This window comes from Dasypus novemcinctus, chromosome 16 (genome assembly GCF_030445035.2).
Source record: "Dasypus novemcinctus isolate mDasNov1 chromosome 16, mDasNov1.1.hap2, whole genome shotgun sequence".
In the NCBI taxonomy this organism is placed as follows: domain Eukaryota; kingdom Metazoa; phylum Chordata; class Mammalia; order Cingulata; family Dasypodidae; genus Dasypus; species Dasypus novemcinctus.
The window spans coordinates 36,142,768-36,156,652 of NC_080688.1; the positions used below are offsets into that span (position 1 = coordinate 36,142,768).

General features: G+C 35.7%; 2 protein-coding genes across 3 annotated transcripts in view; one reads left to right on the forward strand and one right to left on the reverse strand.

The window, feature by feature from the left end:
* THOC1 (THO complex subunit 1) overlaps positions 1 to 7,857 on the forward strand; it is a 53,225-nt gene extending 45,368 nt beyond the window's left edge. The window contains exons 18-21 of the mRNA XM_004484213.4: positions 1,147 to 1,230; positions 5,675 to 5,822; positions 6,641 to 6,716; positions 7,463 to 7,857. Of these exons, the coding sequence (XP_004484270.1) occupies positions 1,147 to 1,230; positions 5,675 to 5,822; positions 6,641 to 6,716; positions 7,463 to 7,758 (604 nt within the window). The 3' untranslated portion in view covers positions 7,759 to 7,857. The remainder of the gene's footprint in view (positions 1 to 1,146; positions 1,231 to 5,674; positions 5,823 to 6,640; positions 6,717 to 7,462) is intronic.
* A 1,510-nt stretch (positions 7,858 to 9,367) lies between these two features.
* USP14 (ubiquitin specific peptidase 14) overlaps positions 9,368 to 13,885 on the reverse strand; it is a 57,710-nt gene continuing 53,192 nt past the window's right edge. For both annotated transcript variants that reach the window (XM_004484210.5, XM_058277514.2), the window contains exons 14-16: positions 11,879 to 11,939; positions 11,416 to 11,523; positions 9,368 to 10,807 (exon numbers count right to left, since the gene is read on the reverse strand). In XM_004484210.5, coding sequence (XP_004484267.2) covers positions 10,656 to 10,807; positions 11,416 to 11,523; positions 11,879 to 11,939 — 321 coding nt within the window. In that variant the 3' untranslated portion in view covers positions 9,368 to 10,655. The remainder of the gene's footprint in view (positions 10,808 to 11,415; positions 11,524 to 11,878; positions 11,940 to 13,885) is intronic.

Below are 13,885 nucleotides of genomic sequence, written 5' to 3' on the forward strand. Positions count from 1 at the left end.
TACACTTTTGTGAAATGTTTGTTTCACTTAGGTATATAATATATATACAATATATATTTATCTGATACATATGCATATACATGTTTGTATGTATGTGTATCAGGTTGTAGTATAGAGTGAAATTTCTTACTGTGGGTTGCAGTGAAAGTTTGACAGCCACAGTGCCTAAAGAACCTCTAGTTGATTTATACAAGGAGACAAGTCCAAGAATGTTCATTTAGCAGAAAGTAGAAAAACCACCTCATCAACTCAACAGGAACATACATAACTTGTGGCATGTTCCTAGAGAGCAGTACTACATATAACAGCACTAGAAAATGAATGTCATGGACGTGCCTCAGAAAAATCAAGTTTCACAAGGATAGAAGCAGGATTCCAGTCAGAGTAAAGACCTGAAGGAAATATGGCAGGACCCTGGAGGTGGATGTATACATGTTCATTACATTAGTCCTGATGTTTTTGAAATAGATAAAATTTAAACTAGCAAATAGTTCTGAAACATTTGTGGATGTTAAGTCTAGATGGGGTTTTATTTTGAGCCCTCCATTTTGTCTGGTGAGACACATGATGAGAAGAGTGACGGTCAACTCCCAAGAAACCTTACAGGCCACGGCTAGGAGTGATTGTAATGGGAAATACGAATGTCATAAGATTTGCTGCTTGGTATTCCTTTAGAGAGCCCATCTTTCTAGTTTTAGTCAGAGAAGTCTTTACTGAGTTTATTTTTATTTGTTTGCTTAACTGTGTGTCAAAATTTTATTTCTAAAAACAAATTCAAGAACTATGCAACCATGGTAACAATCTAAAATAAGAGCCACAAGTTAACTTCTTAAAATCTCATTATTTTTTTATCTGGTTATTAGTTTTGGTTTAATTAAATCAGATTTAAAGCAAACAGAATTCATGAATATAGACATGATGTGAAGATTACATTTGTAAGCGAAATTCAAATGCTATTAAACCACTGGCCACCTCTGTGAACAGCAGCATATTCATACATTAGTATATAATACAGTATATATTAATCTGTGTTCCTAGGTAATAGATCCATAACTAAAGTATGGGTAACATAGAATCCTTTATTGCTACCATTTTATGAACACTAAGAATACATGTGATCTTCACTAGTCATTTTGTAACGCCCAGGGAATACATGCCAACTTTGGAGGAGTTTTTTGAAGAAGCCATTGAACAGGCAGACCCTGAGAACATGGTTGAAAATGAATATAAGTAAGTAATATTTTTCATGAGTTCATTTTAATTTTCTCCAATATTTTTTCTTAGCAATTGTATGTATACTAGAAAGTTTATTGAGGGAGACGGTTTTTAGAGTAATGCTTTTCCTCCCAGGTGAGTCTGTATACCCAAGTTCACATTACTCTACATCCTGATTTCAAGGACCATTCCATACTTATTTTAAGTAAGAAAAAATTCTCCCTCCAACTACTTTTCTCTAACTCCTTCAAAGCACAGTATTTTCCAACAATTACTTATAATTACTGCCTTCATTTCCTCACCTCCAGTTCTCTCTTCAGCATCTTCCATTTAGACTTTCTTCCATCACTTAACTGAAATGGCTCTTATCAAAATCCCTGAAATCCTGCTTTTTCTTGGCCTTCTCAGCAGCACTTGCCACAGTTGCTCACCCCCTGCTTACATAATGGTTTCTTCTCTTGACATCCATACTACTACTCTCTCCTCCTTTTTCCTTCTCCCTCACTCTGCTTTCCAAACACTTATTGTCCATTGCTGTCCTCATCCTCTGTCTAACACCCAAGTTTTGCAGTAACTTCCAGGACTAGACTCTTCAAGGTGACACCATCCAGGCCCATGGTCCAAGATATGCAGGGATTTAAGGGTCTGACTGGACTCCAGTCCCCTCTGCCACTTACTGGCTAGGCTGCTAAGGCTCATATAACTCCTCTATGCCTGTTCCTTATCTATTCAATAGTAATAGCACCTATTTTAAGGGTTAGTCTGAGGATTAAATAAAATAATTCACTTTCCACCACACATGACATGTAGGTAGCACTCAGTGAATATTCTTATTGTATGCTGATGATTCCCATTTTTATTTCTATCCTATCTTCCCCCACTGTGAGTAGAGTTAATAGTTACTATGACTTCTTAATCTTTCTGTGGTCCATTCTCCATGCAGCAGCCAGTGATCTTTAAATTCATGTCAGATTATGTAATTCTCCTTAAAACCTCATGATTGCCTATTAAAAGTAGAATGAAATCCAAACTCCCTGCCACAACCTAGACTACCACCCTGTTCTGGTCCATATCCATCTCTCCATCAGCATCTTTTCCTCTTCCTCCCTGCTCTAACCACATCAGCCGTCTTTGTTCTTCAATTCAAGAGTTCTTTCCTTCCTCAGGATCTTTGCACTTGCTGTTCCACTAGTTTGGAGCCCTATTCTCCATGATCTTCCCATGATGCTTGTTTCAGCTCTTTGCTCAGCCATTGCCTCAGAGTAGGTTTCCCTGGCCACCTTCTTTAAAGATGCTTCTCTTTACACTCCTGTTTGTAAAATTTATTTCATAGCATTTCTCACTTCCTGAAATGATTGTTTCTTTTTCTCATTCTTATCGGTATCTTGTATTCATCAATAATGATGCCTATGGACATACACATTTACCATGCGTCAGGTATTTACTAAGCACTTACCTATACTGGTAAGGTAGAAACTGTACTTATTTCCATTTTACAGGTAAGGAGTCCAAAGCACAGAGGTTAGATAATTTTGCTGTAGGTCCCACAGCTAATACATGGCAGAGCCAGGAAAACCAGTCAGGCCCAATGTTATACTGCCTCTTAGTGCTAAGGATGTACATAAACTCCTGCATGCCCAGCTCAATAAGTACTTGTTTGAATGAATATTGATTTAACCCTCTTAGATGAGACTAGGTAGATTTGCTCTTAAGTGTCATTCACTGAGATTAGTTTAAGAACTTGAATGGTATGAATCTGTACAGAGTAAGAAATTTTATGAATATAATTGATAGGGACTATTAAAAATTCCTAAAACATTCAAGTAAAAGCCTATTTAAACAAAGCCTCATAGCATGGTGTTAGTTTGGTAAGACTCACCACTGTCTAGAGGTAGCTTTGCAGGTCTTCTGTGGCAAGCACATCCCACAGGTAATACAGGCATACCTCAGAAATATTGAGGGTTCAGTTGCAGAGCACTGCAATAAAGCAAGTCACATGAATTTTTTGTCGTCCCACTGCATATGAAAGCTACATACTTTAATAACTTAAAGTTATTAAGTGTCCAGTAGCATTATGTCTTTAAAAAAACAATGTACATACCTAAATTTTAAAAATACTTTATTGCTAAAAAATGCTCATCCGAGACTTTATTGAGTCATCATCTTTTGGCTGGTGCAGGTCTTGCCTCTGTTAGTGGCTGACAGAGCAGGGGGGCTGTTGGTTGGAGGACAGGGTTGCTGAGGCAATTTCTTAAAATAAGACAACTGTGAAGTCTGTTACATCAATTGATACTTCCTTTCATGAAAGATTTCTTTGTAGCATGATATACTAGTTGATAACATTTTACCCACAGTAGAACTTTTTTCAAAATTGGAGTCTGCTTTATCAACCAAGTCTATGTAATATTCTAAATCCTTGGTTGCATCTCAACAATGTTCACAGCATCTTCACCTGGAATGCGTTTCATCTCAAGAAATCACTTTGCTCATCCATAAGAAGCAACTCCTTATCCATTCAAGTTTTATCATGAGATTGTAGCAATTGAGTTACGCCTTCAGGCTCTACTTCTAATTCTAGTTTTCTTGCTATTTCTACCACATCTGCAGTTACCTCCTCCACTGAAGTCTTGATCCCTCAAAGTCATCCATGAGGGTTGGAAATCAGCTTCTTCCAAACTTGTGTGAATGCTGATATTTTGACCTCCGCCCATGAATCACAAATATTCTCAATGGCATATGGAATGATGAATCCTTTCCAGAAGGTTTTCATTCGACTTTGCCCAGATCCATCAGAGGAAATCACTATCTATGGCAGCCATAGCTTTGTAAAATGTGTTTCTTAAATAAGATGTGAAAGTAGAAATGACTCCCTGATCCATAGGCTACACATTTAGTATTAGCAGGCATGAAAACAATTCATTTTATTGTACCTCTCCATCAGACCTTTTGGGTGACCAGGTGCATTGTCAATGAGCAGTAATCTTTTTTTGAAAGGAATCTTTATTTAAATACCCAGTAAACCATGTTGTAAACAGATGTGCGGTCATCTAGGCTATGTTCCATTTTTAGAGCACAGGCAGTTGATATAGCATAACTCTTACGGGCCTAGGATATTCAGAATGGTAAACAAGCACTGGCTTCAACTTAAAAGTCACAGTTTGGCTAAATGTTTGGAATAAGAGGCCTAGCTTTCAGCCTATCTCGGCTTCTGGCATGCCTTCCTTACTAAGTAAGCTTAATCATTTCTAGCTTTTGATTTAAAGAGAGAGGTGTGCAAACTCTTCCTTTCATTTGAACACTTAGAGGCCATTATAGGGTTATTAATAGGCTTAATTTCAGTATTGTTGTCTCAGGCAACAGGGAGGCCTGAGGAGAGGGAGAGATGGGGAACTACTGGTCAGTGGAGCAATGGGACACACATCCCTTATTAATTTTGCCATCTTATATGGATGCGGTTTGTTGCACCCCAAAACAATTACAGTAGTAACATCAAAAATTACAGATTACCATAACAGACCTAATAATGAAAAAAGTCTGAAATATTGTGAGAACTACAAAATGTGGCAGGAAGTTAACTCACCCATATTTTACTTGTTTGATGCAGTGTTGCCACAAACCTTCAAGTTGTTAAAAAAAAAAAAATCTGTGAAGCACCATAAAGCAACATACAGTAAAACAAGTTATGCCTCTAGATTCATTTAGGAGATATTATTAAATAAACTGCAGTCACTTAGAGAGCTAGGGAGACTTCTGAATGACTTGACCAAACTCATAAATGTAATAAATTTGTGCTTTGGATTCTCTGCAGCTTTGTCCTATTTCCAGAGTAATTTCTGTGGCCTCTATTTCACGCTTTCTGTGTACCACCTATTATTGTTGTGCTTCATCAGGGGACAGTTTATGGCTTCCCTCCTTGGCACCACTGTTTATTGTGTGTTGGCTTTTGGGTTTTTCCCTTTCAGTGTTTGAACCATTTCATTAAGTGAATTAAAATTAAGGTGTTATATAAATTGAACATGATCAAAGTAACATGATCAAAACTCAATGTTGAATGTATAACTTATTTTGAAACTCCTATCTGCAGGGTACATGCTTGAATGAATATCAACTCATTGAACATAGTCTACCTATGATTAATTAGATGTATGATTCCTGCCCTGTGTGTACAGCTTCCAGCCAGTACTGGACATAACTAATTGACTTTATCAAGTTAAATTTGTATATAAAATTTTAAATGTTTTTGCTCTATACGAACCTATCTCCTGGAACTCTGTTGGTTTATATTTTTTATAAGTGGGCTACACACTTAGAAGTCCTTTAGAAACAGCATCAGAATAAAAAGAATAGTGCCTTCAGGTACTTATCTTAGAATACAGAATTTCATGTGACGGGGCTGCATTAACTAGAAAGTAAAAGGACATTAAACTTAAATTACAAGCTGGACATTTTCTTTTTATAGGGCTGTAAACAATTCAAATTATGGTTGGAGAGCACTGAGACTTTTGGCACGGAGAAGCCCTCATTTCTTCCAGCCAACCAATCAGCAGTTTAAAAGTTTGCCAGAATATCTTGAAAACATGGTAATAAAGCTAGCCAAGGAATTGCCAGTAAGTAATAGAGATCAACTTTTCATATCCTTTAAGTTGATGTTGTCTTCTTTAAAATTACCATCACTCTTTGAGAAAAGAGCTAAAATTATTATGTGAAAAAAAGAATAGTGATCAACAAACCCACCCCTACCCACCCCCCAATGTTTTAGAATGAAGAAGATGCATTTGGGCATAAATTTATAGGAAGTTCTTGCTAAATTGGTAAAGAACTAATTTAAATTACATATTGTATATAAAATTATTAAACCAAGTCCACAGTACTTTGGGTAAACTATTGTCCACTTGTGAACTGAGAAATATATTTTTTCTATTTTCCAATGCATTATATTAAAACCAGGCTTTAAAGGGGTGGAGTTAGGGAACTTGGCTTTTCTACAATCTGTTTTGCTTTTCCAGTGAAAGGCATTAGGAGACTAGTAACTCTACTGTGTATCTAAAATCTAGTAAAATTAGTAAAAAAAATTTAAGGACACTTGTCCTCCAGAATTTCTTAGACAATTTCTTAGACAGTTGTTATAATACATAAGCTATTTGCAGAAAATCATACTATGCTTTTGCTGCCTCCTTTCCCAGGTTGGTGGCAAGGGGACTCTTTCAGCTCTCGGCTCTTCCCCTATTACCCTTCTTCAGATTAAGACTGTCCCTATTCGTGATCCTTACATGATACTCACATGATAGTTTTAACCCTCTCAGGGGTAAGGTTCTAGGTCCTCTACTGTGAATCTCCCCATCACTAACTATATCTAATCAAAAAGTATCCAAATGTGTCTTATTTCAAAAGTTGGCATTCTTTTAAACATTATTCCGATTTTTAGCCTCCTTCTGAAGAAATAAAAACAGGTGAGGATGAAGATGAGGAAGATAATGATGCTTTACTGAAGGAAAACGAAAGTAAGAATTGAATTTTCTTGGCTATTTTACAAAATTGGAAAAGATTGGGGTTCTTTGTTGAGAGGTATGTTATTTAATCTGATCTACTTCTCAACTTCTAACATTTTATCTCAGCTCTGTTTCTGACTTATTTTCAGTGAGGAAATTAAAACTATTACTTGAGGGAAACGGACTTTGGCCCAGTGGTTAGGGCGTCCGTCTGCCACATGGGAGGTCCGCGGTTCAAACCCCGGGCCTCCTTGACCCGTGTGGAGCTGGCCCATGCGCAGTGCTGATGCGTGCAAGGAGTGCCGTGCCACGCAGGGGTGTCCCCCGCGTAGGGGAGCCCCATGCTCAAGGAGTGCGCCCCGTAAGGAGAGCTGCCCAGCGTGAAAGAAAGTGCAGCCTGCCCAGGAAAAGTTATAAAATATTACATTTATGCAATATAATTTGGAAGTGGTGATATTTTATAAAAGGGAAGGAAAGTACTTGCATTTGAAGGCGACCCATACCTATTGTTAATTTTGGGGGGGTTTGGGGGGATTGGAGGGAACAGAATATAAATATACTGATTATTGACCTAATGATCATGATTTTAAAAGCAGTGTCAAAATTCATGGAGAATATAAGAAAAATAGTTTTAATTTTTAAATAAAGCTTACTAAAGATGATTATTCTTTCAGTGGCTTCCTTTCCAGTTCTGTTGTGTATTTTGAGTTACATGTCAGCACACTTTGCATATAATTTACAGTTCCTATATTTTATAGGTCCTGATGAGCGGCGAGACAAACCTGTAACTGGAGAACAAATAGATGTATTTGCCAACAAGCTGGGTGAACAATGGAAGGTTTTGGCTCCCTATTTGGAAATGAAAGACTCTGAAATAAGGCAAATTGAGTGTGACAGTGAAGACATGAAGATGAGAGCTAAGCAGCTACTAGTGGCCTGGCAAGATCAAGAGGGAATACATGCAACACCTGAGAATCTGATTAATGCATTGACTAAATCTGGATTAAGTGACCTTGCAGAAAGTCTAACTAATGACAATGAGACAAATAGTTAGCTTTTTTTTTTTTATTAAAACTGTGATAAGATTTTGTTACCAAGCAGCATTTGATAAGAGGTCCACTGGTTTTGGTAAACAATAAACATTTTTATAACAGTTGTTGTACAGTTGGCTGGTGCTCCAAGAACAACAGAAAGCATATTGGATCTTGATAACTAACCCCCGGGTTTGGGAGTAGAGGTGGGAAAATGACCAAAGTAAAGTGCCCTCAAGATCACAGAATATATTTTTGTTAAATAAATTATTTATAAAGAAGTCAGTAAGTGATATTTAGGACTGTATTGTTTCCTAAGATATGCCTAATTAGTTTTCTGTGTGCTGTTCATTAAAACATTTAACAAGCTATTCTGAAAACTCAGAATGAGACTTTCAGAAGCCATGACTGCTCTATTCTCGCTCACGCTGTAAAGCATAGAGGACTGGCAAATGATGGTCTTCCTGCGCCCTGTTTTTAGAAAAAAATGAGCATGCCTGTATGCCAGTAAAACTAAGTATTGTCTATGGCTGTTTTTGTGCTTCAATGGCAGGCCTGAGGAATTCAGACAGACACTGTGTGGCCTGCAAAGCCTAAATATTTACTGTATGGCTTTTTAAAGAAAATGTTTGCCAACCCCGACTTTAAAAGAACTGGGGTAAAGTCTAAAACCTAGGTTTTTTTAGTCTTACAAAAAATTATTTAGCCTCTCAAAAGTCTTTAAGGAAGCTTACCTAAGGGTTTATTGTGAAGTTCAAATGAGATGTACAGGAAAGCCCCCTGTAAATAGCAAAGCACTAGATAGTAATGGCTAAAGTCAGTACCATCTACTTTTTCCCCTTCCCACATAAGCATTACCTGTTAGGACTCCAAAATTAGATCCTCACTGTTCGAATTCTGAAGAGGAGATACTGAGAGCATATTACATTGTAAATGCTCCTGCTTGGGCTCAACTTCGCTAGTTAAGCAATGACATTGCACAGCTCTAAGACTGAAGTGGCATGGCATTTAAGGCACGTTCAGGAATCAAGGCGACTTTTTTTTTTTTGGCCTGTTCTCCCTTCTCAAAGACCTTACATGCAAGGCTGAATTCTAAAATAGGCTCATTAGTTGAAAACAACACTGGTCTAAATCCAATCTCTACTTTTAAAAAATCTTTGGAATAATGCTTTTTGGGTTAAATAAAATGAAACCAAACTTTTTATAATGGTGACAATTCAGGAATTAAAATTTTAAAAATTCTAATTCCATACAAGACAACATACTTTATTATAAACCTACCTCACCTGGTCTAGTAGCTACCGCATCCTGCAAATCAGAAAACCTAAATTCTAACTGCTAGATTCATGTCCTCATGAAATTGTTCAGGTCAAGTGAGACAGTGCATAAAAAAACTACAAAGTTAAAGGAATCATACAAATATAAAGGAATCATTACAATTCTTATGGTGTCATCTTCCCCTTTCTATGCTCCACCTTCCCTATCCCCCCTCAAAGTACTGATTGACATTAGTCACAATTCAGGTGAAGTTTATCTTCTAGTGTTCTCAGATTATAGCACATTGCTCACACATGAGAGGAACCTGTTGGTTATCTGCAGAGCATTAAGACAACATAAAGCAAAGATAGGAAATTTTATGATAAGCCCTAAAACTTTATTATAAATACCTAACTCAAAATCAGACAAATTAGTGAATATTCTATTGGTTTCTCTAGTGATCAAACTCCTGAAACAGCATAGGTAACTAATTAAAATGCAAGATAGCTACACGATTAAGAAACCTACATCTGGTATTTTCTACCATCACCTTAAAATCACTGGTCTAAGATTAAATTTTGAGATGGAGTTTAAGAATTTACAGATTAACAGGAAAGTGAAAACAAACCACCAATTGGGCTAAGGAATAAATCTGACTAAAAAGAATATCACTGCACTCAGCATCCAAAGAACTTTTACAACTTTGTATTTTCAAACAATATATTACAATGCAAGCAGCCAAAGATGACATTTTTAAATAGACACTTACCAAAGTAAAACCATCTGCAGAAATTATTAAGTATTAAACATCTGAAACTCTTCAGTCATGCGCCAACATTCAACAGACAAAAGACTTGAGGTCAAAGCTGTTACTCCCTTTTTTTTTTTTTATTAAAGATCCTCATTTCCTAAAAAATACGCAACTAGAGCTTGTCAACATTTTTTAAGGCTGATTACTACAAAACCATTGCAGAGTTAAGAGTTAAATGTACAAACCATAGTACATCAGAGAGAGACTTAATAAATGTATAATCAAATGTACTATTATTCATCACAATTTATTTTAAAGTCATAAAAAGCCAGCAACAGAACAGACTGAGCAGCCGGTCAGGCTGGACAAATACTTGATTGTACCCATGTTTCCATGGGATGTAGACAGCAGCACTGAGTTTACACAATGAGAGCAACACTTTTCCTTTCCACCTCCTGGCAAAATTTCTGTTAGATAAGGCAAAGGAAGGGCAGCTATGAATGGTGGTTTGAACCATGCAAGAACAACAACAAATAACAGAATAATAGGTGTGCAGTAAACACCTGGTTGCTGAATCTTGGGCTAAGAAAGGCAGGGAGAAAAATCACAGATCATGGTTGAAAGGCATTTCAACCAACAACCTTTTTTTTTTTAATTATGCAAGGAATAAGCCTTTTAAAAATGTCTTTCTGACATCTCATATAGGGCAGCACAGTCCAAAGATAATTTTATCTTTTCTGAAATTTTTCAGGTTGATTCATGGTGTGGCTTTCAAGTCTGCTTCTGCCCTCTTTTATTCCAGGTGAGGGGAAACAAAACCAGCTAAATATCTTCCACTAAAGCTCTGGATTATAGAAATTATCAACAAGTAACATTTATTTCACACCTAAGCATAAATAGCTAGAATGAAGATTACTGTTCACTTTCCTCTTCCAGTATTTCAACTCTGCGAGGCCCATAAAGTAGAACATAAGCTATATGCCAGTCTCCACCACCAGAAAGCCGCAAAATATCTTCTGGTGTAACGATGCTGACCTTATCATCATCAAACTTAATCCATTCATCTAAATAATGAGAGGAAAATATGAAAATTAATATACAGGATTTCTTCCACAGAGCTCCACTGCAAAAGAATGACTCAAGCTATTTTATGCACAACAATATTCTATCTGCCAGAGATCCCTGGAACCATTTTAGAGGTTCCACAAGATTGAAAATATTTTCACAATTTTAAGGCATTGTTTGTCTTTTCTACACTCATTCTCTCAAGTTTCTTTGGAATTTCCAGAGAGTATATGCAACAGATTGAATACAGCAGCAGATAAGAGATATTGTCTCTATTAAGCCAGACAATAGAACCATTTACAAAAATGAAAAGCAGTATTTCACACTAAAACTTGTTTTAAAAATATTTAAAATGTTATGTTCATGTATAGTGGGTTATTACTGTCATTTTTAGACAATACTTTTTAAAATTCCTCAGCTTTATTTAAAATACAGTAAATATTAAGAGATATATTGGTCATAAACAAAAGGTTTTTAGGGTCCTCTATAATTAAGAATTTGAGAGTGTTCTTAAGACCAAAAAGTTTTGAGAACCACCATGCTGTAAAACTTGTAACAAGCAAAACATTAAAGTAATATTTAACAGCTGAAAAAAATAAGTCTTTACCTTGTTTTCTTTTCACCCATGACACATAATGACCTGAAGAACTAGACCTTCCCTGATGTGTTAGCACTGCTTGTAGGTCATAGTATCCACAGTTATTGGAGCCGATATCTAAAGGAAGAAGTAGATCCATTACTATTAGAGAATTAATAGACATGGTTTCTCAAGCTAGGTAACAATCTAAAACTGGGAATTCAGACAAGAGAAGAACAACTCTATTATTAGATAGTATTAGTTAGATACTACTGTCCAACCACCAGGACAGCTTATGAAAGATGTGTTATGAAGTATGACATCACAGAATTGTATGCTGAATTTTACAATATCATACTGAGGTAAATTATATCTCAAAAAACATGACTGAAAAAAAAACCTGATACCTGCACAAGCAGATAAGTGAAAAGACAGTAATTTTTTTACCTTAAAAAAATACTAACAACTCAGTTAAAATGAAAATTTTACTTACCATCAGCAAAAGAAAAGGGTTCATACTTAACTTCCTTCTGGGGACTACTCTTTTTGTCACTCTGAGGGAAAAAATACTTAATTTTAAATCCTAATATTGGAAATAAATTGAGTATTCTCTGAGTATTCAAATATTTACTGTCTACATTACAAAGCACCAAGGTAAACCAAAGACAAAATAGTCTACCTACCAAATTACTAAAGTGATATAACTACAGTTCATGTAAAACTGTAAACCCAGAGGGCTCCTCTACTTTAAAAACATACATTCTTGTATGAACATTAACAGATCCTTTAGAGACATGACCAACCTTACACTACTAAAGCTAAAGCATACCAATGAATGCAGCAGTACAGTTCATCGTGCTCTCAGGTAAAAAAGTAAAACAGAACTCTATAATTTTACTAGAATACTATCCAACCATACTAGCAAAATATAATAAGAGGAAAAAACATAACGAGTAATCAAATGAATGCAATTTATATCAAATCTACTTAAGATGCACAGATATCTGCCACTATAGCACAACTGGAATGAAATACTTATTCAGCAAATAATTACCTACATTAAAAGAGGCAGGATTTAGTACTTTAAACAGGAACCTTTTAATGGGAACTCCCTGCCTCAAGCCATTTCAGAAAAGTAAACAATTTATCTAGGCATATGGCCTAGAACTTCTTGAACTTCTTGGAAACTATAATGGTAATGAAAACCAGTTTCAACAAAGTTGAAGTGACAAGAAGTCAAAGAATCTTACGCTAGAAAATGGCAATTAGGTTGACCATTCTTTTTAAAATATAAAATATGATACCTTAGAGCAACCACTAAAGAACTATATACAAAGAGATTTTTCAAAAAATATTACAGATAAAACAAAATTGAATTCTAAAAAATGTTCAAGTAGCTCACAGAAAGACAAAAAAGAAAAAGAAATGAAAAACAGCAAAGAGCAAAAAATAAAATAGCAAACTTATATTCTAACGTAGTAAAACTCTCTTCAAATACTGAAAACAGAAGGATGGAAAAAGCTGTATCATGCCAACATTAATAAAAATAAAGCAGCAGTGGTTATAATATTAATCCAGATAAAGAAGCCTTCAGAACAAAGAAAATTACCAGGGACAAAGAGGGACACTATATAATGACCAAAGGGTAAATCAATCAAGAAGACATAGTAATCCTAAATGTATACAAAGCTAGAAAATATGTGAAAAGAAAGTTTAATAAAACTGAAAACAGAAAGAGGCAAAGCCACAGTTATAGTTAAAGACTACACAACTCTTCTCAACAAACAGAAAAAAGGTAAAGATATGCAGAAAAACTCAACACAACTTGACATTTATAGAACATTCCTGCCAATGACAGAAGAATATGCATTCTTTTCAAGTGCTCTTGAAACATACACCAAGGCAGATCACATCCTCAGCCATAAAACAAACCTCAAAAGATGTAAAAGAACTGAAATCAGAGTGTTTCTTCTTGTCAGAATGGAATCAAACTACAATCAACAACAGAAAACACTTGAAAACCAGTGGTCAAAGAGGAAGTCTCAAGGGAAAAAAAAAAATTACTGAACTGAATAAAAATGAAAGCACATTTCAAAATCTGTGGGACACACTGAAAGCAGTGTGGGACGGAAATTTATAGCACTAAACACATACATCAGAAAAAAGGAAAAGTCTCCTATCAATAATCCATGCTCCCACATCAAGAACCTAGAAAAAGAGCAAACTAAAACCAAAGCAAGCAGAAAAATAGGAAATAATGATATAAGCAGAAAACAATGAAATTTAAAACAGAAAAACAATAGAGAAAAATGCCTCTAAAGCAAGACTGAAAAAGAAAAAAAAAATAAAAAGATAAGACAATAATTACCAGTTATCAGAAAAGAAATAAGGGATACCACTACAGACCCTGCAGGCATCAAAAAGTAATAAATGCACATTCGGAACACACCGCACACATAAATCTGACATCCAACATGAAATGGATCCATTCCTCAAAAAC